The sequence below is a fragment of the Rana temporaria genome, chromosome 13 (assembly GCF_905171775.1).
Source record: "Rana temporaria chromosome 13, aRanTem1.1, whole genome shotgun sequence".
NCBI classification, from domain to species: domain Eukaryota; kingdom Metazoa; phylum Chordata; class Amphibia; order Anura; family Ranidae; genus Rana; species Rana temporaria.
The window spans coordinates 50,394,445-50,422,006 of record NC_053501.1 but is presented as its reverse complement, the minus strand read 5'-3'; the positions used below and the strand labels follow the sequence as shown (position 1 = coordinate 50,422,006).

Below are 27,562 nucleotides of genomic sequence, written 5' to 3'. Positions count from 1 at the left end.
ATGTAAGCGGTGTTCAAATCCCACATGTGAGGTATCGCCGCGATCGTCCCAGAAGATTGCACGGAGGCGGCCCAAGCGGAAGTGGGAGCTCGTCAGTAATCGTGATGCATCGCGGAATCGAATCATTGACCAGATGATCATAATCGAATCGTGAGACCAGTGAAGATGCGCACCCCCAGGGAACACCCGATCTGTCTCCTCTCCCCTGCCCTGTGGATTTCTGTGTTTACACACACAGATTGCCGTTCTCGTTATGTCTGCTATAGCATCTGAAGAGACGACTTATAGCTACAGCGGTTTGCGCAGCCGTGCCAGTCTGCCGCAATATAACTGCGGCGGCTGGTCGGCTAGCGGTTTAAAGTGGATTAATTAATAGTACCCCAATAAGGTTAAGGTAATTTTAGCCTTATTTAAAGATAGGAACTATCAGAATCTGTCTTACTGTAAGAGTGTTCTTTGTCCATAATATATATAGCCAAAAACAGGACTAAAATTTTGAAGTATGATGACTTTTTATCGTCCTTTTGAGTGACATGAGAATTTAGAAATTCTTAGACGTTCGGGTTATACGGTCATGTACAGGAGGTTAGAACACTGGCAAACCAAAAACCTTACCCAAGCCCGATTATAATACCACCTGGGAGGTTGAACATCTTTTTTTCTTTAGTTCTGCTGAAATGGAATTTTACTGTAACTGGAACTTTTTTTTTTTCTCCTTTTTTCTCCTTTTAAAAGGAATTGTAAAATCCCTCTAAAAATCACAAACATATATTATATTTTCCTGCCCTGTGCAGTGGTTTTGCACAGGGCAGCCCAAATCCTCTTCTAGGGTCCCGTTTTTTTGCTCTCCTGGCCCCTCGCTCCTGTCAAGTGCCCCCAAAGAAAGCAGTTTGGTGCCGCTGCTGTGTCTCAGCCAATCGGGAGTCCTGGATGGCCGAGGCACTCATGATCATCGCTGGGGAGAGGTGGGGCTTGGGTAAGTATTAGGGGGGGCTGGGGCAGCTGCTGCACACAGGTTTTTTATTTTTATGCATAGAATGCATTAAGATAAAAACATCTTCTGACTTTACAACCAGTTTAATCAATGCAGATTATTTTTTGTTTTCTTCGGTGACTTGAATTAATGCTACGTACACAGGACCGTTTTTCAGGTTGTAAAAAAATGACGTTTTTGATGGTCTAGAAAAAACGAAGTTTTTTTCAACCCGATCGTTAAACCGGCCTTGCCTGCTTTTGCTGATTTCGTGTTCGTAAAAGACAATTTGCGCTTTTCAGTCTTACAGCGTGATGAATGTGCTTACTCCATTACGAGCGCTAGTTTTACCAGAAGGAGCGCTCCCGTCTCATAACTTGCTTCTGAGCATGCACGTTTTTTTCATGTCGTTAAAGACCACACACCACCATTTTTTTACGACGTTAACGACGTGAAAAATTAGAGCATGTTCTAAATTTTTAATGCCCATTTTTTACATCATGAAAAATGCTCTGGAGCCCACACACGATCGTTTTTAATGACGTTAAGAAAACGTCATTTTTTTTTTTACAACCCGAAAAACTTGTGTACGAAAATGTTGCCAAAACTTGGCCTTCTCTGGATCACCATATCCTCAGCAATGGCTTTGTAGGCTGTACCTTGACCCCATTGGGCTGGAAGATTGTGGGGCTAGCCTGAAATGTGACCTGTGGGCACTGCGCTCTGCGTTGTGATCCTTTTCAGACTTTTGTGTACTTAACTGCACAGCTGTGGCATAGTCTCTGGCGTGACCCTGTCGCTGAGGAATTGCTTAGCGAGTAAGCCGGTTGGGTTGACGAACTAGGAGCTTCCCCACAGTTTGTATCATTGAGTGACATTTTCAAATTCCTGCAGCCAGCATCTTGCTGAATTAACAGCTTGCTGACCGACCGCCCACCGTAGTTTTACGGCAGCAGGTCGGCTCGGCTGAGCAAAATTACATGATTTTTACATTGCGGCCACTAGGTACCGATGTGAGTGCCCGGTGGGCGCGATCAACGCTGGGCACCCGCGATCGCTCGTTACAGAGCGAGAACCGAGAGCTGTGTGTAAACACACAGCTCCTGGTTCTTTCATGGAGAGAAATGACTGATTGTCCGTTCATACAATGTATGAACAGCGATCTGTCATTTCCCCTAGTCGGTCCCACCCCCCCTTCAGTTAGAACACGAGGGAACATTTTTAACCCCTTGATCGCCCCCTAGTGTTAACTCCTTCCCTGCCAGTGACATTTTTATAGTAATCAATGCATTTTTATAGCACTGATCGCTATAAAAATACAATGGTCCCAAAAATGTGTCAAGTGTCCGAAGTGTCCGGCATAAGGTCGCAGTACTGATAAAAATCGCAGATCGCCACCATTACCAGTAAAAAAAAATAATAAAAACGCCATAAAACTATCCCCTATTTTGTAGACACTATAAATTTTGTGGAAACCAATCAATAAACGCTTATTGCGATTTTTTTTTATTTATTATTTATTTATTCATTTATTTATTTTTTACGAAAAATATGTAGAAGAATACGTATCGGCCTAAACTGAGGAATTTTTTTTTTATTTATTTTTATATATATATATATATATATATATATATATATATATATATATATATATATATATATATATATATATATATATATATATATATATATATAATATATATATAATATATATTTTTGGGGGATATTTATTATAGTAAAAAAAAAAAAATATTCAAAATGGTCCGGGGCTAAAGTGGATAAAGAGGAAGTAAACCCTCAGAAAGCAAAGAAAAAAATAAATAAACCCTGCAAGACAAAGACATAATCAGCTAGTATGCATAGCATACTAGCTGATTATGTATTACTTGCCTCGGAACAAAGCCCCCGCAGCGTTCCACGTCTCCCCCGCTGGCATGTTGTTTCGGAATGACTTCCGGGTATCGCGGCTCTGGTGCTGTGATTGGCCGGAGCCGCAATGACGTCACTCCCGAGCATGCGCACGGGAAAGTGCCACTGCTTCAGTTGGCTTAAATGCCGCATGACGTCAGCACATGCAAATACAGGGATATCTCCTAAACCCTGGAGGTTTAGGAGATATCATTGTTGGTTACAGGTAAGCCTTAATATAGGCTTGCCTGTAACATAAAGTTGTAAACAACCACTTTTAAGGGTCAAAACAGAGAACTGAGTGCGGACATCTGCTAGGTTGACTGTTGTGTACCCTGTGTGCTTTCTTCTGCCATTTAGTGGTAGCACCTTCCTGCGTTGGCTCCTGCTTCTGAAACACTTTGTGGATCATCTTTTCTTGTTCCTCTATATTTCAATTGTGACAAGGTCACCTCCAGCTGCCTGAGACCCTTCTCAAATTCAGCTACGTGGATTTGTGATTCTGCGAGGCCTTGCCTCGTCTTGGGCCTGGATTTTCAATGTTCAGTGCAACATATCTTTTTAATGACACACAGAGGACAGTCCTGCTGTAATGTGTGACCTCGGCCTATACTCCTCCATTGCTTCTAGAGACATTTATATCAGTATCCCCAGAAGGAACCATCGCCAATAACCTAGATCCTGGGACTCCTTATATAGGGCTAGCTTCATCATATGCTTAGTAATAGGGTTGACTTCATCGTATGCTTGGATAACTCTCTACAGCATGACACTGAAATCTCCCCTGTGTCCACAAGACCCCTTAAATACTTTGGATTTTTTTTGTCAGTTTATTCTCAGTTAAAGGCGCTATCTGCCTGCGGAAGTTCTAATCCTGCTCTGAGAACATCCTTGGTAAAGTCAAATTCTGACCATACTTGGGCCTCTAGCTCTAAGTGTGCCTGAGGCCCCTTTTACCATATCTGTTTCAGATTGAGGGTCCTTCATCTTATCTTGAAAAACTGTATTTCAGTCAAGTCCATACTACTTAGGTTAAATCATTGTAATCAAATTAATGCAGTATGTTTTTACCCTGCAGTTTGGGCCAGATGTTCGAGGCATTGGGCTTTTGGAGTTCCTACAGCTTCAAAGACTTTTCAATTGCACTCAGTATCTAAAACCTTCCTCTACAAGGATCAGAAATTACTATATAACCTTGGGTCCCCTCTGACAATGTGACAGGGTTATTTAGAAAGGAAATTTACTAAGAAGTCTAGTCGCTGTAGACACATCTACCTAACCAAGAGTACCTCCAAAATTCATTTGAAGGTTTCGCTGATGGACATTTGGACTCCCTATTTTAGTCTGGTTCAATTATTACAGGGTGATTTTGTCAACCTGTAAGTCCATGTCACTGAGGATCATCTATAATGGGACCCCTCCGTCTCAAGGGTAAAGCTTCCTGGACCTTTTTGGAACAAGTATCTGGAGCCCTGCATTTCAGCTGTGATGGTCTTATGAGCATCTATGCTTGTGCCTTGCATGGGATTGATGTCTGTTCATATGCTTGGGGCACTTCAGCTATACGCCTCAGACGTCATGGATACGCACAAAGAACATCAAGTTTACTTGACCTTTTTGAAGGAAAGCATCTGTTCAGAGCTTTCCTTAACCATGTTCTGTGGTAGTCGGAGTGTGAGACTGTCTCAATGCAGGATATCTGTGGGTGAGAGAAGGGAACCCTATCCTTTTCCTACTACCTCAGCAATGGCTCATACGTTCAGTCTACTTCCCCCCCCCCCCCCCCATCAAGCTGAAAGATCTTAAGGCCTGAAGTCCACAGTCTCATCGCATTACCTCTGCATGAAGGCGTGCGCCCACTCTTCAGATTGAGAACATTTTGTTTATTCTATTGGGTCTCTTGCTAGTTTACCTCTTCACAGTTTAGATGCTTGGGCTTCCCCTTAGTGTCCACTCAAGTCCTTTAAGCCAGGCACCTTCTTTAGCTGCCCCTCAACCTTCTGTTATTACTGCACCCCACTTTGCATCTTCCCGGGTTTGTTTGTGTTTCTGCAGCCTGGAATCTTTATTTTCTACTTTGGTAGGGCCTTATCTTTCAGACCAAGAAGTCCCAGAATCTCTTGGCCAGATTATTCCTACCTCCTACCTCCCTAATGGATGCAACTTCTTGCCGCCTACTTAAGATTTTCTTAGTAGTAGGAATGCCACATCTGTTGAGATCTCAGTGGCTATTGGCTGCCCCTCAGTTGGACTGCTTGAAAAAAACCCAAATGTATAAACGATTTCTAAATTCCCATGTCCTTCAATAAATAACGAAAATAAGCTTTTTGTACTTGCTGTAACATTTTTTTTTTCCTTAAAGGGGTTGTAAAGGATTTTTTTTTTATCCCTAAATAGCTTCCTTTACATTAGTGAAATCCTCCTTCAATTTTGCTTTTAAATGTCCTTATTTCTTCTGAGAAATCCTCACTTCCTGTTCTTCTGTCTGTAACTACACACAGTAATGCCAGACTCTCTCCCTGGTGTGGAGAAAGCCTCTTGAGGGGGCAAGCAGGAGTGTGAGGACGCCCACTAACACACAGCTCCTTTCTCTATCTGCAAAGTAGAGTGTCCTGACCCTCCTGCTCGCCCCCCTCAAGAGGCTTTCTACACACCAGAGAGAAAGCCTTGCATTACTGTGTGTAGTTACAGACAGAAGAACAGAGAGTGAGGATTTCTAAGAAGAAATAAGGACATTTTAAAAGCAAAATCGAAGGATGAGGTAAGTGAAGGAGGACTGCACTAAGGTAAAGGAAGCCATTTAGGGATTTTTTTTTTTTTACCTTTACAACCCCTTTAAGTTCTTTGAGTGTCACAGGTCTCACCCCTGTGTTGGTGGCCTTATTGTCCACAAAACTGTGGCAAGATGATTGGGGGCTGGCCCGACCTCCTGGAGGTGATGGTATAACCCACGTACCCAGTAATTTCTAAAAAATGTTGTCCCTCAGTGAACTAAAAGAAAGTCAAAAAAAAACTTTTATTTGATGTGCTTATTAAGCTGGATGCATTGTTATTTAAAATAAGTAGGGAGCCTTGTTATTACCGGTATCTTTTAAGAAAGTATCTAGGGGTCCATAATTTCAGCTCTCACATTGAGAAGCTCGAGTATTTTATGTTTCATATACATTCATGTCCTGTTTATCAATTTAAAGTCCCCATTTCTCTGTTAATGTCACAGCTTCTATGCCATGACATTAAGCACCTAAATTATTTTATTAGTGATCTTTGTTACTTTTGACTAGTATGCTAAGTTTAGCTGAATATATTTATAAATCAAGTAGGAAGCTTGGACTATTGTTCCTCTGGATTGAATGAACTTCCTACACAGAACAATGATGTGTGGTGTTTTTTTTTTTTTTTTATGTGAGCAAAGATTGGAACTTGGTGAACTTTTACTTCCTAACTAAAATAACAGTAGCCACGATGTGCAAGGCTTCTTCAATGTCTCTTCCCTCGTGTTTAAAATGCTTTGCTCATTAGTCACTATCCACATATAATTGCATCTGTCTCATTTTCATTGACAAGCATATGAGAAAGAGCAGTCAACTTGGTGTCAGTTTTGTCAAGAATTTCAGTGACAATTGTAAGCTTATGCTGTTATAGCTTTATTGGTATACAGATTAAGTAGAATAATATTTAAATAGGAGGATTGACAGCATGTTTAAATTCAGTTTGGCAAGCTTAAAAATTACATTTAGAGTAGCGTACAGTAATTGATTTGGATATAGAAAATAAGGGTATTTTAGGCATATAATTTAACAATAAAATATATATATTTTTTTAGCTATGCTGTGTGAATGGAAACGCACAATAAACCTATAGTGTTTTTATTTTTGTATGAATTTGTTTAAGCCTTGTTTAATGGGGCCAAAACTCCCATCTCCTGAGGAAGAGCAATGCCCATAATCAAAGGCAGGTGGAAAGATTGCCATCATCCCCAAGCCCGGGCTCACACTGCCCACGACTTTGAGGTCGAACCCCAGCGTGACTTTTGCATTAACTGCAGTCAATGCAAGTCGTACTAGAGTCCGACCAAAAGTAGCGCAGAAACCTTTTTCTAAGTCGGAGTGACTTAAAGCGGATGTGCCATTAAAAAAAATTATTAAAAGCCAGCAGCTACAAATACTGCAGCTGCTGACTTTTAATATTAGGAGACTTACCTGTCCTGGAGTCCAGCGCCGTCCGCAGCAGAGGATGAGCGATCGCTCGTCTATCTGCTGCTCCCCCAGGCAACCTCAGTGAGGGAACCAGGAAGTGAAGCACTCCGGCTTCACTACCCGGTTCCCTACGGCGCATGCGCGAGTCGCGCTGCGCCCGCCGATTGGCTCACACGCTGGGAGCCGAGTGTTCCCAGCACACAACGGGGGACAGACGGGAAGTCGGGAAAAACCCGTCTTTTGCCCGAGACGTGTGGCCGGAAGTGGGTGCAAATACTTGTCTTTAGACAGGTATCTGCACCCCCCCTCCCCCCTGAAAGGTGTCAAATGTGACACCGGAGGGGGGGGCGGGTTCCGATCAGCGCGAGTTCCACTTTAGGGTGGAGCTCCGCTTTAAGTTGCGCCGATTAGAAAGGTTCCATTGCACAGAATGGGGCCTGACTTCTGGTGCGACAAGTGCTCCAAAGTTGGAGTGATTCTCACATCAGTGTGAACCAGGCCTAAAATTGAGCATATGCAGTGTTCAGTACTCATTGGTGGTCCCACATTTTAATATATTGCCCAGTGAGTTAATAGTCCGACATAAAACATCTTTGTGATATTCCTGTTGGAGAGAACCTTTTATCATTCTGCCCCCAATCCAGTATGTGTTTGACAGCGTTTAGATGTTTTACTGCAAAAATGAAAAGGCTAATACATCTGAAGCTGACAGGTTCTCTTTAACTTCTGAGTCAGCCTCTAAAAGCAGAATAAAAAGGACAGGGATTTATTAAGACAGGAGGCAAAGTGCAGATGGTACATGTGAGTCATTCATGCATAATATTATCCGGTCCTCTCCATTGTAGGATGCCAGAATGTACAAAGGTTCTCAATCTTGCCATGTGCAGTTCTTCCTCGGTGTTCATGTCTTTGTGTTTTATAATGCATATGACATGTTTAATACTTCTTTTGTTTTAGCAGGTTAACTAAAGAATCATAATTTAACATTTTACTTTCTTTTAAATATGTATTTACAAATTAAACCCTTTTTTAACCAGTTAAGCTCTTAAGACAATCAAACTTGCATGTCTACTGTTTTTTTCTTTTTTTCTTCTTCTTTTAACTGTTACACAGTTGTATGGAAGTGACTTTGTCCTTAACATGTGCAGCTTTTGGAGTAGTATTAATGATTAACTGTCACCCTGAAATTAGGAAGATGTGTGGAAATGTCCTTAGCGTCTGCTAGCTGCAGGGCTGACTTTGTGGAGGAGTGTGATAAATTGGAGAGTTGTTGAACTTGGCAGCAGAAGGAAACTCTTTTCTCATTAGATGTCACCTCATAGTGATACATGACACACTTACATTATGTTCTCTGTACATGCAGTGTATATTGTAACTGCTAGATCCTAAGCCATTCATAGAGGGCTCTTCACAATGCTGCTCAAGCAGCGTCGTAAATTACTGTTCACTGTAACATTTGTAGAAACATAGCATGGTTCCTTGAGCAAAGCTTGTATAGTACTGAGCTTTAACTATCGGTGAGATGTTTTATCTTTATAAAGTGTAACCAAAATGTCTTTTTGGAATTCGGGCTATATGCGACAAACAAATGATTTTTACATTTTGTAGTTGCATATAGACTTTTGTAATGGCAAAGCACTTTGTATGCCTTCCAGGACATAACAGCTGTGTCTGTACCTACCCATTTTAGGCTGGGTTCACACATGTCCAACTGCGGTTTGCAATCCGGAATCCGGTGTGGCTTTGTTCACTGGTTCAGGTGTGAATTTTTACTTCGTACCTAAACCAGACCCAAAATCGCACAGGACCCTTTTTGGAAACGGACCGCAGCCGCCCCGGACATGTGTGAAACATCCTCATTGAAAACCAGTCCGATTCGCATGTTATGCCATCGGATGTGATTCAAAAACTCATCTGATTTACATATGTGAACTGAGCCTTATTTTATGTATTACAGGTACTTGTATAGCGTTGTCAATTTACGCAGCACTTTACACACATATATTGTACATTTATGTCAGTCCCTGCCCTTAATAAGCTTGCATGCTAAGCCCCCTAACTCCCATCCATACACATACTAGGGCCATTTTGTTTAGACCAGATCTAAATAACCAACCAGCATGTCTTTGGCATGTGGGAGAAAACTAGAGTACATGGAGGAAACCCACGCATTCATCGGGAGAACATGCAAACTCCAGGCAGGTTAGTGCCATGGTTGGGATTTGAACCCTAGTGCTGCTAGACGGAAATGATAACCACTTAGCCCCTTTAATACATGATCCTCATAGTCCGCAGCACAGAGTAGGATACTAGAAGTACACACTGAGGGGAAGCCATGGCCACAAACCGATCATCGGAATAGAAGAAATGGCTGCACACCACTGTAGATCAAAATCCTTTTTTATTTGGACATCCCAAAACTACAAGATGACTAAGCGCACATGAAGTGTGTGAAACGCGTCTACCCAGCATTCTGGTTCTTTTTTTTTTTTTGCTCCTATAAAAAGAAAAGAAAAACGCTACCATACCTTTTTTTTTTCCTTGATTTAAATTGCCCAGCAACCAGTCCCCTGTTAAAGCTAGCCATACATTTTATACAACTTTCTTATTTAATTTCCTTTAGATATACATTCAACTATGTAGTGCAAGTGCCTGTCTGAGTGCATACTAATTTAAAGTGTTTGGGTATGACCTCATATTATATGGTTTTGGTAAATCCTAAAGGAACAAAACAAATTGTATAATGCATGGCCAGCCTTTAGCCAGGTTCACGCTACAAGTTATTTGTTTCGTACAACCCAACGGGTTGAACGAAAAAACTGTTGGCTCCGGTCAGAAAGGATGTACTAATTAACAGACGTTGGTAAAACGATCTCCCCTCTGAGCTGTTGTGTTCTGACAGGGGGATTGCCCCCCCCCGTCAGAACATTTTTAATCCACGTGCTCTGCCATTGGCTGGTTTTTCAGCATGCGCGTCCTTCCGACATTCAGCCCGTGTGAGTGTCATGCTCACCCCCTCCCTTGGACTACAGGAGAGTCAGGACGCCCACTAACGCAGCTCCTTTCTCTATCTGCAACGTAGAGAGCATCCTGACTCTACTGTAGTCCAAGGGAGGTGGCGAGCGCGACACTCCACACCAGGGAGAAAGTCTTATTACTGTGTGGAGTAGAGTTACAGACAGGACAGGAAGTGAGGATTTCTCAGAAGAAATAAGGACATTTAAAAGCAAAATCGAAGGATGAGGTAAGTGAAGGAGGACTGCACTAAGGTAAAGGAAGCTATTTAGGGGAATTTTTTTTTACCTTTACAACCCCTTTAACACAACCATTATTTTCTAGGACCAGATAAAGCATATACAGTATCTCAAAGTGAGTACACCCCTCACAATTTTGTAAATATTTCTCTTTCGTTCATAGACGGACACAGCATCCTTTGACCTTAGGGTTATGCTTCTTCCTACCAGGAGATTTAGGCAGAATTCTACAGCACTTAAGGTGTTAAAAACTTTCCTTCATGCCGCTCCTCCCAGGGGGCGTGGCTCCCCCAGGCATAACCCCCACTCTGCTTTAGCAGCCTCAGTTTGTTTCTGCCTAACCGTCAGGAGAGTCAGGCTCTCTCTGGAGTCCTGGACTCTGGAGTTTTTTCTTGCAAATTTTTTTGCATTTTGCGAGTTTTTTCCTCGCTTTTTTATTTTATTTTTATTTTTGAATCCTGCGATTCTTCTATCAACAGCCGACTGGGTGACAGGCTGGGTCCTCGACCCTTGTAGTCCCCCCAGGTTCGGCCTTCGAGCGTGTGCCGGCCCTCAGCTCCGCTTTGGGACGTCCACGACAGGCCCCATTGCTCCAGGGGCGGCCGGGGAACTTCGGTTCTAGGGCACACATATGACCGGTCTCTATGGCCTTGTCACAGTGTGTCTGGCTGACAGCCATGCCGTTCACGGACGTTGGTTCTGTCTGGGATACCTCCAGCCAGGTAGTCGCAGGACAGGTAAGTAGTGGCCCCTTACTCAGGTAAGTGGTCTGGCTGGAATGTTTTCCCTCGGGAGGTCGACTGAGGGTTTTCCCCTGCTTTCCTCTCTCCCTTATTCCTCTCCCTCCTTTCCCCTTTGGGTGACGGCTGTGCAGGGGGTTTTTTCCCTGGGGCTCATATTTTTTTTTTTTTTTTTTTTCACTCGGGTATGGCTGGGGCTGTTCTGTGTCACTGCAGGGGACTGTGGTGGACATTCTGGGCATTTTTGTGTGTGCTGTGTGCTGTTTTGGTGTACTGTCATTTTTGGGTACACTGTCTTTTTAAAACTGCGCAACGGCGGCCATTTTGCCGGAGCCGCGCTTGTATTATTCGGCGGCCATTTTCTTGTGGCCGGCGCCATTTTCAGCACTAGTTCGGCCTCTAGTGGCCGTTTCGGCGGGGAAAAAAGACCGCGAATCATCTGAGGGGACAGACGCAGCGCTGCAGCTTCTCCTCAGCACACACTTGCCTTCACAGACCGCGCTGTACCAGGGGGTGGTGAGTCTCAGGGGGCCCCATACTGTGCTCTAGCGGCCGGGAGGTGACCTGTGGGGGACTTTTTTCCTGCCCTTGGCAGTAGGGGTGAAATGGCAACGGCAATATGGAGCCTGAATCAGGCCCCTCATTTCTTACAATGCCGGAATTAACCCTTAAGCGCCCCTCCCCCTGCCACATCTGTTGAATCGGTGTCGGCTGTCCTGGAGTCTTTTCTCACCAGGTTTGAAGCAGCCAGTGCTCGGTTGGGGGGTAAAAAAGCGCCCCCCCCCGGAGGCTGTTTCTGGGGATATCTCTGACGCAGAATCTGATGCTTCTGGTTCTGTCATGTCAGAGGATGCGGGCTTAACCCACATGGACAGCGAGGATGACTCTGCTGCGGAGTCTGCTGATAAGGAATTTGTTGGAGCTCTTATTACTGCGGTGCGTGAGGCTCTTCATTTAGAGGATTTGGCGGAGACACCAGCGGTGTCAGTCCTTTTGGATTCCGCAAACCACCGCGTACCGCTAAGGTATTCCCCTGTGTTCCTTATTTAGACAATATGTTGTATAAGGAATGGGATACACCGCAAAAGGCTTTTACGGTTCCTAAAAGCTTTGCTACCGTTACCCCCTGGAGGAGGACTTTTTTAAAAAAAGTGGGTCACTCCTCCGTCGGTGGACCCTCCTGTGTCCAGACTGAGTAAGGCTACTACGTTGCCTGTGGAGGGGGCTCCTGCTTTCAAGGACCCCGCTAATAGGAGAGTGGAGGCCGTGGCCCGCTCCCTGTTCTCGGTGGTGGGTTCGGTGGTAAGGCCGGCTCTGGCCGGAGCCCTGGTAGCTCAGACGCTGACTGAAAGGGCGAAGCTCCTGCTGCAGGACCTGGAGGTCCAGGGGGCTTCCGAGTCCTCTAGGGACCTGGCTGAACAGTTGATTCAGGGTCAGAAGTTTCTCTGCGAGGCGGATATGGATTAGATTCCTTTGCTTTCCAGGGCTTCTGTCTACGCAGTGGTTCTGCGCCGCCTTATATGGCTGAAGTGCTGGTCGGCTGACCAGTACTCAAAAAAGGCCTTGGTAGATTTGCCCTTTAAGGGCGGACGGCTTTTGGGGGCATCCCTGGATGACATCATTAAGGATGCCACTGGAGGTAAGAGCACCTTGCTCCCTCAGTCGGGGAAGGGTAGGGAACCTCGCCGCAAGCAAGGTCCTACTTTTACTACCCCCTAAACGGTTTTTTTTCGTGCGCCAGCGCGGCTGGAAAAGGTCCGCAAGGTGCAAAAGCCCTTGCTGCCGGGCGTAAGCGCCCCTGGTTCAAAAAACCGAACAAGCCTGCGGACAAGCCTGCTTCCGCATGAAGGTCTGCCCCCGCCCGGGTCTCGGGTGGGGGGACGGCTTCACGACTTCGTGGATCGGTGGAATTCTCTTCTATCCGACCGTTGGGTTTGCGAGGTGGTCGCCTCGGGGTACAAGATAGAGTTCCTTTCTTGTCCCCCAAACAGATTTTTTTCCATCCAACCTCCAGCTTCCTCCGGATCGTCGGCTAGCCCTGTCCGGGGCTGTCCAGGATCTTCTGGACAGGGGGGTGGTTGTGCCGGTCCCCTCGCTGGAACGGTTTCGGGGGTTCTACTCCAATCTGTTCGTGGTCCCCAAGAAGGGAGGGGTTCGCCCTATCCTGGACCTAAAGGCCCTCAACTCCTTTGTCAAGGTGCAGCGATTCAGGATGGAGTCGGTCCGTTCTATCATGGCGTCCCTCCACCAGGGGGACTTCATGGCGTCCTTAGACATCATGGACGCATACCTGCATGTTCCCGTTTGCACAAGCCACCAAAGGTATCTGCGCTTTGCGATCGGGGAGGACCACTATCAATTCGTGGCCCTCCCGTTCGGGCTGGCGTCGGCACCACGGGTGTTCACCAAGGTGCTCGCCCCGATCCTGGCCTTGCTACGGCAGCGAGGGATCGCTATCGTGGGATACCTGGACGACCTTCTCCTGAGAGCTTCTTCAGGCTCAGAGTTAGAGGAGGACGTGTCCATCACGTGTCGGACTCTGCAGGAGTTCGGCTGGTTTCTGAATCTCAGAAAATCAGTGTTGGTTCCGTCCCAGAGGCTGGAACCCCTGGGGCTGGTTTTGGATTCGGGGGAGACAAAAGTGTTCCTCCCATCGCAAAACCTGCTGACCCTGCAATCTGCAGTGAGACAGTTGTTGACCCAGAAGTGGTCATCTCTTCGCTTCTGCATGCGGGTTCTGGGTCTGATGGTGGCCTCCTTCGAGGCAGTTCTGTATGCCCAATCCACACCAGGGTACTACAGAAGGAGATTCTGTCACGATGGGACAGGGTCCCATCTTCTCTGGATCACCAGATTCGGTTGAGCCATCTGGCCAAGTCTTCCCTGGCATGGTGGCTGACGTCTCCGGTGCTTCGGTCCGGGAAGTCTTTTCTTCCGTGCCGCTGGACAGTGGTCACGACGGATGCCAGCCTCTTCGGCTGGGGGGGCGTCTGGGGCACCCAGTCAGCCCAGGGGCGCTGGACTCGGGAGGAGTCCCGCCTGCCGATCAATATCCTGGAGCTCCGAGCAATCAAGCTGTGCCTTGTCAGGTGGTCGCTGGAGCTACAGGGCCGTCCTGTCAGGATCCAGTCCGACAACGCCACGGCCGTGGCGTACATCAATCATCAGGGCGGCACAAGGAGCTCGGCCGCGGCGACGGAGGTCTCTCACATACTTCGGTGGGCCGAAAGGTCCGTTCCGGCCCTGTCGGCGGTATACATTCCGGGAGTTCTGAATTGGCAAGCCGACTCCCTAAGTCGCATGACTCTGGATCAAGGGGAGTGGTCTCTCCACCCGGAGGTGTTTCAGATCCTGTGCCAAAAATGGGGCACTCCAGACGTGGACCTTCTGGCGTCCCGTCTCAATCGGAAGGTACCACGGTTTGTGGCTAGGTCAAGGGACCCGTGGGCAGACGCGTCAGACGCGTTAGTGGCTCCCTGGGTCAATATCACCTGATTTACGCCTTCCCTCCTCTAAGGCTCCTACCCCGCCTGCTGCGCAGGGTGGAAGCCGAAGGTATTCCAACGATCCTGATCGCCCCGGATTGGCCGCGTCGCTCTTGGTACGCGGACCTGGTACGTCTGGTGACAGACGCCCCCTGGCGTCTGCCTCTGAGGGAAGATCTCCTGTCTCAGGGCCCGATCTTCCATCCTGCTTTACGGTCACTGGCTTTAACGGCGTGGCTGTTGAAAACCAGGTACTGAAGGACCGGGGCCTGTCGGGCCCGGTAATCTCTACCATGCTGCGTGCACGGAAGTCCACTTCTCGAAAAATTTACCATCGTACATGGAAAGCATACATCTCTATGTGTGAGGAGATGAAGTGGCACCCCCGTACTTACGTGGTGTCCCGGATCCTGCTGTTCCTACAGCGGGGAGTGGACCAGGCTCTTGCCTTGAGCACGATCAAGAGTCAGATTTCTGCTCAGGCTGTTTATTTTCAGCGTCCCTTGGCAGCGAATTCTTTGGTTCGCACGTTTGTGCAGGGGGTCCGGCATGTGGCCCCCCCGGTGCGCCCTCCGCTACCTTCTTGGGACTTGAACTTGGTCCTCTCGGCGCTTCAGCGTGCCCCCTTTGAGGACATTCTGGAGATCCCCTTGCTGACTTTGTCGCAGAAGGTGGTCTTTCTGGTAGCTATTACCTCTATCAGACGAGTGTCTGAACTGGCGGCCTTGTATTGCAAGGCCCCCTACTTGGTCATCCATCAGGATAAGGCGGTGCTGCGCCCGCAGCCCTCTTTTCTTCCGAAGGTCGTTTCGGCCTTTCACATTAACGAGGACATTGTTGTTCCATCATTATGTCCTCAGCCGAAGAACCCGAAGGAGGCCTCTTTACATTCTCTGGATGTGGTTCGGGCCCTTTGAGTTTACTTGTCGGCGACAGCTCCGTTCCGGAAGTCGGACTCGCTGTTCGTGTCTGTGTCCGGTCCCAGTAAGGGCCTGGCAGTCTCGTCGGCCACCATTTCCAGGTGGATCCGACAGGTTGTGCTTCAGGCCTACGCCCTGAAGGGGCGGGCGCCTCCCTTTCGGGTCACGGCGCATTCGACCAGGACGATCGGGCCCTCCTGGGCTTTCCGTCATCCAGCCTCTGTGTTACAGGTGTGTAAGGCTGCGACCTGGTCGTCGTTCCACACTTTTTCAAAGTTTTATAAGGTGGATGTGAGTGCATCTTCTGATGCCTCCTTCGGCCGCAGGGTGTTACAGGCGGCAGTTTAAGGTTGGAGTTCCTCCGTTGAGTAACTCCGGTTTTGTTTGGGGTGTAACCTGTTTTTGCTGTGTTATTTTCCCACCCCTCGAATTTTTTTGACACTGCTTGGGGACGTCCCTAAGGTCAAAGGATGCTGTGTCCGTCTATGAACGAAAGAGAAAAAAGGATTTTTGTACTCACCGTAAAATCCATTTCTCTGAGTTCATAGACGGACACAGCACCCACCCCTCCTTTGTTTGTACTGCTTGTTACGAACTGAGGCTGCTAAAGCAGAGTGGGGGTTATGCCTGGGGGAGCCACGCCCCCTGGGAGGAGCGGCATGAAGGAAAGTTTTTAACACCTTAAGTGCTGTAGAATTCTGCCTAAATCTCCTGGTAGGAAGAAGCATAACCCTAAGGTCAAAGGATGCTGTGTCCGTCTATGAACTCAGAGAAATGGATTTTACGGTGAGTACAAAAATCCTTTTTTTACTATACCTTTTCATGTGACAACACCGAAGAAATTACACTTAAATACAATGTAAAGTAGTGAGTGTACATCTTGTATGACAGTGTAAATTTGCTGTCCCCTCAAAATAACTTGACACAGAATGTGTGTCATGGTCTGGGGCTGCATGAGCGATGCCGGCACTGGGGAGCTACAGTTCATTGAGGGAACCATTAATGCCAATATGTACTGTGAGTACTGAAGCAGAGCATGATCCCCTCCCTTCCGAGACTGGTCCGCAGGGCAGTATTCCAACATAATAACCCCAAACGCACCTTTAAGATGACCACTGTCTTGCTGAAGAAGCTGAGGGTAAAGGTGATTGACTGGCCAAGCATGTCTCCAGACCTAAACCCTATTGAGCATCTGTGGGACATCCTCAAATGGAAGGTGGAGGAGCGCAAGGTCTCTAACATCCACCAGCTCCGTGATGTCATCATGGAGGAGTGGAAGAGGACTCCAGTGGCAACCTGTGAAGCTCTGGTGAACTCCATGCCCAAGGGGGTTAAGGCAGTGCTGGAAAATTAATGGTGGCCACACAAAATATTGACACTTTGGGCCCAATTTGGAAATTTTTACTTATGAGTGTACTCACTTGCCAGCCGTTTTGATATAAATGGCTACGCGAGTTATTTTGAGGGGTCAGCAAATGTACACTGTTATACAAGCTGTACACTCACTACTTTACATTGTAGCAAAGTGTCATTTCTTCAGTGTTGTCACAGAAAAGATGTAATAAGATTTATAAAAATGTTAGGGGTGTACTCACTCTTGTGAGATACTGTATGTGCAAGAAGCTGTTACTCAGCATAGGGGCTGCCTGGCCACTGGAAAAAGCAGTCAGAAGTGGTGGGTATTAGTCTTCAGTCTTTGGCAGCCAAATCACTGCCAGCCTTTTCTTCTCACCTCAATGCTTTATAGGTCAGACTTTGTGTCTTTCTCTTTCGTTCATGGATGGACACAGCCTTAATCTTGACATGGGTTAATCCCACTATCTATCTTTAGGAGTGACTAGGCCGAAGTGTCAACTTCAAAGCAGAACCGCCCCGCCCAGGGTGCGGTCCCACTGACTATATCCCCTCAGCCTGCACCAAGCAATTCAGTTTTTTTCTGCCTAATTTTAAGGAGAAGACATGGCTCCCTTCAGGTCCATGGCTTGGAGGCTTTTAGTTTGGATTCATTTTTTGGATTTTTTATTCATTTAAGTTTTTCCTGCGATCTTCAATCAACTGCCAACTGGGCGACAGGCTGGATCCCAGATCCTTGTATTCTTCCCAGTTTCGGCCATCGAGCGTGTGCCGACCATAGCTGCGCGCTGGGTCGTCCACGACATACCCGTCGCTCTACGGGTGGCCGGTAGCTATATGCTCCAGGGCTTGCATCGGACCGGTCTACAGGGCCGAGTTGCAGTAGCCTGGCCGACAGTCCTCTCTGTTACATGCGGAAAATGCACTGTCCGGGATGCTTCCAGCATAAACCCACAGGAAGGTTAAGTAGCTACTACCTTGCTTTAGCAAGAAGACAGAGCTGGGCATCCTTGGAGGGGTGAGTAAAGGGCCTTGTCCCCCTCCCCCCTCCTCCTCCTAGGCTCTCTGAGCTAGCTGCTGGGCAGGGGTTCCTCTGGGGAGCTTCAACTGGGGAACTATACGTCACTAAATCGGTGTATAAAGCTGCATAAGAGATTCTGTTTACCTGTGTGTCCTGCTCCATGCTGTCGGCGGCCATGTTTGGTGTATCCATGCTGTATTTCTTTACTTGCACAATGTATAAAGCCGCATAAGAGATTCTGTTTTTCTGTGTGTCTTGCTCCATGCTGTCGGCGGCCGTGTTTGGTGTGTCCATGCTGTATTTCTTTACTTGCACAATGTATAAATCCGCAGAAGAGATTCTGCTTTCCTGAGTGTCTTGCTCCATGCTGTCGAAACCCAGGTTGGTGTCCATGCTGTATTTCTTTTCTCTCTGGCGGCCATCTTCTTGTAAGCCGCATTTTTCTGGCGCTTTCTGCTGAGGTGTACTGACTGCTGCATTAATCTGCTGCACTGTGGTTTTCTGCCCTGTTGGCCTCTAGTGTCAGATCAGCGGCCATTGTACCATGAATCAGACCATTTAAAAAAACGGTAGATGAACAGATACACGCTGCGACTGAGCAGTCTGTAAGACAAAATCGCAGCCCCACAAACAGCCTTCGATCCCAGTTTTTGGAGAGCACAGATCGACAGACACACTCTTCAGGCAGCAGCTCTGCTAGCTGAACCATCTATTACGGTTCCTGGGTGGTGAGTCCTCTGGGGGGGAACCCCTCATCTCTGCTGCAGCCAGGAGTGGTGGGTTACTTGTTTGGGGGTCCCTTTGTCAGGTGTGTGGACAGCATGGCGTCAGAAGCAGACGCTTTTTCCCCCGAGACACCTGAGCTGGTAATTGATGCCCCTGCACCCGATTTATCATTGGACGCTAGGCGGCAATCCTAGATGCCTTTGTAGCCAAGGTGGAAGCAGCGCGTGGGAGAATAAGGGCTAGAAAGCGCCCCCTCCCTCCGCCATCTGCTGGGGACAACTCGGATGCGTTGCCGGGTCCAGCTAGCACTCATGACCCTGGCCCTGAGGTATCTGAAGATGCGGACCAAGAACCCTCTTGAAGAGAGTTTCTTGAAAAGATGGCCCTTGCCCCCAATAGTGGACTCTCCTGTGTCCAGATTAAACAAGCTCCACCATACCAGTGGAGGGGGCTCCCACCTTTAAAGACCCTGCGGACGAGAAGGCTGAGGCGATCACCCGCAACCTGTACACGGTAGTGTGTTGACGGTATGCCCAACCATAGTTGGGGCTCTGGTGTCTCAGACACGCACGGAAGGGGCAAAGATGCTACTCAATGGGTTACAAGCGTCAGGCTTCCTCGAACGAGGTAGCCCTAGCTGACCTACTAGTACAAGGCCAAAAAATTCATTTCTGAATCGGCCTTGGTCACTATTCCTCTGTTGGCCAGAGCTCAGGTCAGTCGCTGGCTTAACGGCATGGCTATTGAAAGCCAGGTACTAAGAGACCGGGGCCTGTCGGATTCTGTGATTCCTATCTTGAGGAAGGCTAGAAAGTTATCCTCTAGGACAGTGGTTCTCAACTCCTGTCCTCAGGACCCACTAACGGGCCAGATTTCAAGTATTACCTTGGGGAGATGCAGACTAGAATACTGCATTTACTGAGCGGAAAATGATATCACCTGGGATGTATCTTGGTTATCTTGCAAACCTGGCCTGTTGGTGGGCCCTGAGAACAGGAGTTGAGAACCACTGCTCTAGGAGGATTTATTATCGCACTTGGGTGGACCAAAGAGCTTGCTTAAGCATGATTTAAGGGGCAGATATCTGCCCTGGCTGTTTTTCTTTCAGCGACCCCTGGCGATTCACTCTCTAGTGAGAACATTTGTACAGGGGGTTCGGCATGTGGCCCCTCCGGTCCGTTCTCCACTACCTCCGTGGGGATTTGAATAGCAGACTCACCTTGACGTCTACCAGTACGAGAGGACCTGCTGTTGCAAGGTCCCATAGGTCATCCTGCTGTACAGTCAATGGCTTTAACGCCATGACCTCTAGGTGCCTCAGAACCACTGTTTGAGAACATTAGGGAAGTTCCCTTGTTGACACTTTCTCAGAAAGTGGTCCCTTTGGTGGCTGTTATGTCAGTTAAGACGGGTTCTGAGCTGGCAGCCTTGTCATGAAAGGCTCCCTATTGATCTTCCACAAGGATAAGGTGGTGCTGCATCCGCAGCCTTTTTTCTTCCGAAGGTAATTTCGACCTTCCATCTTAAGGAAGACCTTGTACTGCCATACTTGTGTCCCCATCCGTCGAATCCTAAGACGACGTGGCATTCCCTAGACGCTGTCCGAGCTCCGAGAAGATACTTGTCTGTTACTGCTCCGTTCCGGAGTTCAGACTCACTGTTTGTTTCGGTGGCTGATCCCAAGAAGGGCCCAGTGGTCTCATCGGCCACCATTTCGAGGTGGACCCGACAGATCCTGATCAGGCTTACACCATAAAGGGTCGGGCGCCTCCCTATCACGATGCATTAGACTAGGGCAATGGTGCCTCTTGGTTTCTGACATCAAGTGTCTGTTTCCCAGGTGTGTAAGGCGGCGACCTGGTCGCCCGGTCACACTTTCACTAAACTTTACAAGTTGATGTGAGTGCTTCTTCGGCCGCAAAGTTTTGCAGGCAGCTGTTTAGAGTTGCAACTCAGTTGAGGAGCTCGGTTTTGGGGTGAAGTTTATTTTATGCTTCCCACCCCTCATTTTGACACTGCTTTGGGACGTCCCACTATGTCAAGATTAAGGCCTTGTCCATCCATGAACGAAAGAGAAAATAGGATTTTATGCTCACCATAAAATCTTTCTCTGAGTTCATAGATGGACACAGCACCCACCCCTTTGTTTGTACTCCTTGCTACGAACTGAATTGCTTGGTGCAGACTGAGGGGATATAGTCAGTGGGACCGCACCCTGGGTGGGGTGGTTCTGCTTTGAAGTTAACACTTCTGCCTAGTCACTCCTAAAGATAGATATGTTAATCTCCCTATCTATCTTTAGGAGTGACTAGGCAGAAGTGTTAACTTCAAAGCAGAACCACCCCACTCAGGGTGCGGTCCCACTGACTATATCCCCTCAGTCTGCACCAAGCAATTCAGTTCGTAGCAAGGAGTACAAACAAAGGGGTGGGTGCTGTGTCCATCTATGAACTCAGAGAAAGATTTTATGGTGAGCATAAAATCCTATTTTCTCTTTCGTTCATGGATGGACAAGGCCTTAATCTTGACATAGGTTAATCTCCCTATGTCAAGATTAAGGCCCTGTCCATCCATGAACTCAAAGATTTTACGGTGAGCATAAAATCCTATTTTTTGTTTTAGCGGATACTTGTACATTCATGTCCACATTTCGATTTAACTTTCCATTTAATATCACATCTAGAGAGAATTACTCTAACACCTTGTATGATGATAATCTGTGTGTGTGTGTGTGTGTGTGTGTGTGTGTGTGTGTGTGTGTGTGTGTGTGTGTGTGTGTGTGTGTGTGTGTGTGATTTATTGTTTTCGATTAATCGGATAATAGCCTTAAAAAAAAAAAAAAAAAAACACATTACATGCTTTTCTGCAGCTTCTCCATTGAAGTATATTGAAAAATAAAATAAAAATGGCACCGTTTTTGCATTAAAAAGTCCTTGCCCTTTCCAAATACACAGAATCTGAAATAAAAAATCATGGATGTGAACGTGTCCCATAGGAAAACATGTAAATGAACTGTAGTGTGTTTCTGCAAAAAGCACCAAAAAACACAGGTGTGACCCTGGCCTGAGATGTTTAGTAACACAATGGGGGTTAAAAAAACAAAAATAAGTACAAAAAGAGCAAATCGCTACTGTAAGGGGTTAATTTTTTTTTTCACTGTGGGACAGTGATATTTACAGTAGCGATTTGCTTTTTTTGTACTATAAAGGGCTAATTTTAGTTGTTTTAACCCCATTATGTTACTGGCCGATTTAATAAATTATGAAATTAATCGATTAAAATTTTCATAATCGATTAGTTGTTTCGGCCTTAGTATGTGTGTGTGTATATATGAGAGTGTGTGTGTGTGTGTGTCAGATGCCATCGCAGAAAGTACAGGGATTATGTAAAATATCCTTCCTTTTCTGGTAATGCAATCTGTTTAAAAACATAAAACACAATTGTTGCCTTTTTCTGGCTTTGGATTCTTTGATAATACTGAAATAACTTTTGTAAAGCTCACATTAAACATTCATACTGTAAAAAATTTAACTCAGAGGAAATTTGTAATGAAAGCACTCAGTTAAGTGGTAGTAAAGTGATATTAAACCTTAATTTTTTTTTTTTTTTAATTTAAAATAATAAACATGTTAAGTCCCGAGCCTCCTCTTCTTGGGTCCCCTGCTGGCTCCTTTTCAGCAAATGGCCCCATAGAAAGCCGGTTTCTATGGGGGCATTATTTCGGCCTCGCTCCTGAGCTGCCCTGTCTATATTGACAGACAGGGAATCTCGGCTCCACTCCCTCATGAGAGTTTGACAGCTGTCAATCTGCCCAGTGAGGTGGGACAGAGCCATGAGAGCCGCTGCTCTTGTGCACATCGCTGGATCGATATCGGGCTCATGTAAGTATAAGGAGGGGCTCAGGGGATTCTGCAGCACAAGATTTTTTTTTTTTTACCACTTATTAACTACTTCAATACTGGCCACTTTCGCCCCCGTTTGCCCAGGCCCATTTTCAGCTTTCAGGACTGTCACACTTTGACAATTGCGCAGTCATGCAACACTGTACCCATATGGGCATAATGGGCTAGTATGCACTGCATACTAGCTCATTATGAAATACTTACCTTAGAACGAGGCATCAGTAACTTACCTGGTACACGCCGAGGAAGATGACATCTTGCCTCACTGTGTCTTCCGTGTATCGCGACTCCAACGCTCTGAGTGGCTAGAGCCGCGATGTCGTCACTCCCGTGCATGTGTGCGGGAGAGTTCTTTCCGGCAAGGTTCGGTGGCTGCCGGGCCTTTAAGCCGAAAATCCCCTGTGCACATGTGCCGCTGCGTTTAGTGGCTCATTGCGTGGGGAATATCTCCTAAACCGTAAAGGTTTAGGACAGGGATACGCAATTAGCGGACCTCCCAGCTGTTGCAGAACTAAAAGTCCCATGAGGCATAGCAAGACTGACCGCTACAAGCATGACACCCAGAGGCAGAGGCATGATGGGACTTGTAGTTTTGCAACAGCTGGAGTTCCGCTAATTGCATATCCCTGATTTAGGTTTTTTCTTTTTTTTTTTTTTTTTACCTACAGGTAAGCCTTATTATAGGCGTACCTGTAGGTAAAACAAATAACTATACAACCGCTTTTAAGTGCAGATGGTTCAGCACATGAGAGATTTTCTCACGTAAGTGAATGAATGCACAAGTGTAACAGTGCAGTGTACCCTGTACAATAACTTGGTAGAAAGTGACCGTCTTCCAATATAGTTCAGTGCACGCAATCCCACTACAGAAATTCTCGGACTATAGGGATGTTTGGAAATAACAGTAGCATTTTATTTAATGAAACCTTTACTGGATTAGAGGAGTTTGATATTGCTGACTTGTCCTAAAAATGCTTGTGTGGTCTGGTAGTTCTGAAGCCAGATCAGCAAGACTATCAGAGTCCCTGATGCAGAAACCGTCTGAAGATCGGAATGTGTGACGTCACTCACTCTGACTTTGCCCGCTGCTTTTTCAAAAAGAGGTCAGCCGTGACAGTCTTCATGTTTCTCTTTAGTAATGATTTCAAGATAGTACTGTAGTGCTAATAACAAGGGAAGTGGCAATACATTTTTAACAGGCTTCAGTGCTGTTATGATTGCATTATTATAAAAATAACAGAAAATAATGGTGATTTATAAAGTGATTATAAAGAGTTTCCAATCGTAGTAAGTGTTGCTAGGCAGGTTTTGCCTCACGTACCTTCTGCTGCCTTGTTTGGTGTTTTTTTACTTTTTAATTTTTATGCTTTAAAATTTGGTCTCTTTTTTTTGTTCTTCTTCTTTCAACTAGCAACTTGGCACAGCTTGGATTAATTTTTTTGGTGCAGCTCACATGTGTGTGGCAACTCATAGCAGACGCTCAGTCATTTATATATGCAATTATCCTGTAAAACTAACCAAACCTAATGTATGAATGCTATGGGTCACACTGTGTGCACCTTGCACAATGTGGTATTTCCTATCGTACATTGATGTAAATTGAATTGTGTCAGAAAATTAATACTGCAATTATTTTTCTAGAGATTTTAACCACGGTTGCACCTTAGAAAATCAGAATTTTAGGTGCATGTTGGGGAAAAAAATGTTTTTGTTCTAATGCCTTTGTAGTGGACTGGATGAGGATGTTCACCTTCACCTCCCACTCTCCTGATCCCCCCCAGTTCTGTAAGAAACACCTTATTTTCTGGTAGTACCCCTCCCGAGACTAGACTCTGGATCTGCCCCTTCTACACATACTGTTTAAACAATTTATATATATATAATATAAATATAAATATATATATATATATATATATATATATATATATATATATATATATATATATATATATATATATATATATATATATATATATATATATATATATATATAATTATACAGAGGGCTAATCGCTCAGGAAGACACCTCTTCCTTCCACATTTTTCACTTTTCCTAGGTGCATTCACTGCCCTGGCCGAGCTCCCACAGTGTAATTTTATAGTTGATCTAAAGAGTGGGAGCTGGGTATCGTCTGATGGCCTTTCTCTACCAGGATGCTGCTGCACCCAAGCTGAGAAAAGCTGGTTTAGTTGCGCTTTCATTTGTGTATACCTTTTTGGTTATACACACATTATTTGTAAAAAAAAGTTTATTTTGCAAGTTTTGCATGCACAATATTACTTTAAGACCATTAATTGAAAGCGCACAATTTTAGACACTTTACTTATAGGCTGAAAGGAAACAAACATAAGGGGCCGCTCTTTATTGAAGAGCTGCCATATAGATGTCTTATCTTTGCTTGTTTCAGATCCTTAAAGTGACACTAAAGGTTTGCAGATTGTCATACTTGTCTCCACTGTGCCAGCTTGTTTTGCACAGAGTGGCCCTGAACACCGTCTTCTGGGGTCCCACAGCAGCTGTCTCTGCTCCTTCCCACTTCAGATAACCCCCTTAGGAAAGCGCTCTCCCAAGGGGGTTACCTTGCGGGCGCACTCCCGAGTCCTGTTGTCGGCGTCCATTGCCGCAGAGTACAGGACTCGGCCCCGCCCCCTGGTGCCCACGTCATTGGATTTGATTGACAGCAGAGCTGCTATCAATCTATCCAATGAAGATCCAAGAAGAGCGCATTTGCGATGCAAGACTTTCCAGGGTTCAGGTAAGTAGGGGGGGGGGGGCTGGTAATTTTAATAAGCTTTTTCACCTTAATGCATAGGATGTATTAAGGTGAAAAAACATGAACCTTTACAACCCCATTCACTACTAGAAGGACATAGCAGAGGTAATCGATGTGAAAGGCTGGAAGGTATCGAAGCTACTTGCGGCATACGTTTGTAGAAATAGAAGGCATGAAAATCTAGAGTGAACCTGTGTCAGCTGCCGCGTCAGGTCACATGTCCTCTTGTCATTTTTAAAACCCCAACTAGAAGTCCAACTATAATATGTCTTCAGTAGTGGCTGATTGTTGTAACTAATCAACAGTATGAAGGAATGTATAATTTCTGACACAATTCATTTTATTTTATTTGGAACACCACTGAATGTAAATACTGTAACTAAAATGTTTGTATTTTGTAAAGTGCCAAGTTGCTAATTAAAAAGGAAGGTTTACAGATTAGGCATTGGTTTGTTTAATTGCATGGGGAATGGCAGGGTGACAACTTACTCCTCTCTTCCTGGCATCCTTTACCTGCCTCCAGCTACTACTTAACCCTTTGTTTCCTGTGCATGGGCATAAGGAGTGATGTCATTTGCTTGCTCCTCTATAGCATTTACTAATGCTTCCAGCCCTGTTTGATGCATGTTGATTCAAAACCTTGGGAGATTTATAGCTTCCAGCAATAATAGTGCTCGACTTGTCCCCTCCCCTGTTCCTCCAGGAAAGGAAATTCTTCAAAGGCTTCTTTTCAAAAGTAAGTTCAATGCCATTTGTGATTAAACATATAGGGAGTTACACACTGGTATAAAGAAAATTAAACTGGTACCATCGCGTTATTATTCCTGCACTGTATGAAATGCTCAAAATTCCAATTTTTTGTTTTAGATTTTTCCTTATTAGACTAATTAAATTAATTGTGCAGTTCTGTATGGTTGAACATTATCTTGCTTCTATCCCTATTGCCTTTAATGTAAGGACTTTTGAGAAACAGACAATCAAGTTAAGTAACTTAATTTTTTTCCCTATACTTCTGTAATGCATTCTTGCTTGAAATTAAGGTAAAATTGATATTTTATCAATATTTTTGTACAATGAATTTCAAATCTGTTAAATTTTGCAATGATTTGTGGGTCCAGCAGTACTATAAGCAGGAATGTCAGTGATGGGACAGTTTATTATAACTGATTTCACAGCATTGGTGATGGTTCTGTGTTCTCTGAGAAAATGGCATCTAGGCAATGCTGACAAAGATTAGTGCAGAAATAAATTAGGTGAACTTTAAATCTGTATTTGAAGCTGACTCCAATTCTTTCAAACTGTTGGTTGTCTATATGGATTAGGTCTTCATAGTACAGACTGTTTACTAGCACATCTAGACACTCTGAGGGGAAATTATCAAAACTGGAGCAGCCTGGATCTTGAGCCGCTGTGCATGGCAACCAGTCGGCTTCTACCTTTCATTTTCAAAGCTTATCTGAACAAACTAAAAATAGAAGCTGATTGGTTGCCATGCACAGCTACTAAAGATTGTCTGCTTTTAGTTTTGGTAAATTCCCCTCAATGTGATTGAGTGGACCATAATCTGCTTTGACAGTACAGTAAAGGACACAGTTTTTACATTTTCAGTATTTTAAATACAAAGTCTGATTTGGTGGCCAGAACGCTGAAAAATTGGGCAATAGGTGTAGGTAACTAAAGCTTTAAAGAGCTCATCTTTAGATAGCGAATCTCCAGACAAAACTATACAGTGCTTTTGGGATAACCTTCAAAAGAGCAAGTGCTTTTGAGAATTTTTGGTTGGTTGCTGTCCATAATCCTCTTGTGGAGGTTTCACCTCCCTTCCTGTTTCAGTGACGGCCTTTGCTGCAGGGCCATGAACAAGTTGGGCTGTAGTCGCTGGGACAGGAAGGCAGAGAGGCAATAATAACCTGACAGTCCCAATGTTACGTAGAAAGTGTTTTGGGTTCCCACTGGAGAGATTTCCCATCCTTTCCAGTCCTGAAATATGGAAAAATCTATCCAAAGGGGTCACGGCGCACAGTAAATCTTGAAAAGGTTCTATCTGTAAGCAACTCTGTCCCAAAGTTTTGGCTAGATTTGAGATTTATGCTGTTTAAGTTCAACAGAGTTGTTTATAATTGATCTTGGCTAACTTCAGGATTTTCCTGTACACAAATTAGGCAATTATGGCCAGGTAGGTTCCACAACTGCTTAATAGGACATCATATCCTATTCAAGTGAGTTACTAAATATTTTGGTAATGTTGTTAACATTTGCTTTGGGTAGTACATTTCTGGTAGAGTACGAAGGCATTCTGTTTGATGCAAA

General features: G+C 45.4%; 1 protein-coding gene across 4 annotated transcripts in view; it reads left to right on the top strand.

Annotated features, from left to right (window-relative positions):
- The window catches only part of NUMB (NUMB endocytic adaptor protein), a 157,522-nt gene that overhangs the window by 96,879 nt on the left and 33,081 nt on the right, over window positions 1-27,562 (top strand). For 3 of the 4 annotated variants that reach the window (XM_040333589.1, XM_040333586.1, XM_040333587.1), the window contains exon 5: window positions 25,956-25,988. The exons of the other annotated variant lie outside the window; for it this stretch is intronic. In XM_040333589.1, coding sequence (XP_040189523.1) covers window positions 25,956-25,988 — 33 coding nt within the window. The remainder of the gene's footprint in view (window positions 1-25,955; window positions 25,989-27,562) is intronic. 4 annotated transcript variants of the gene reach the window in all.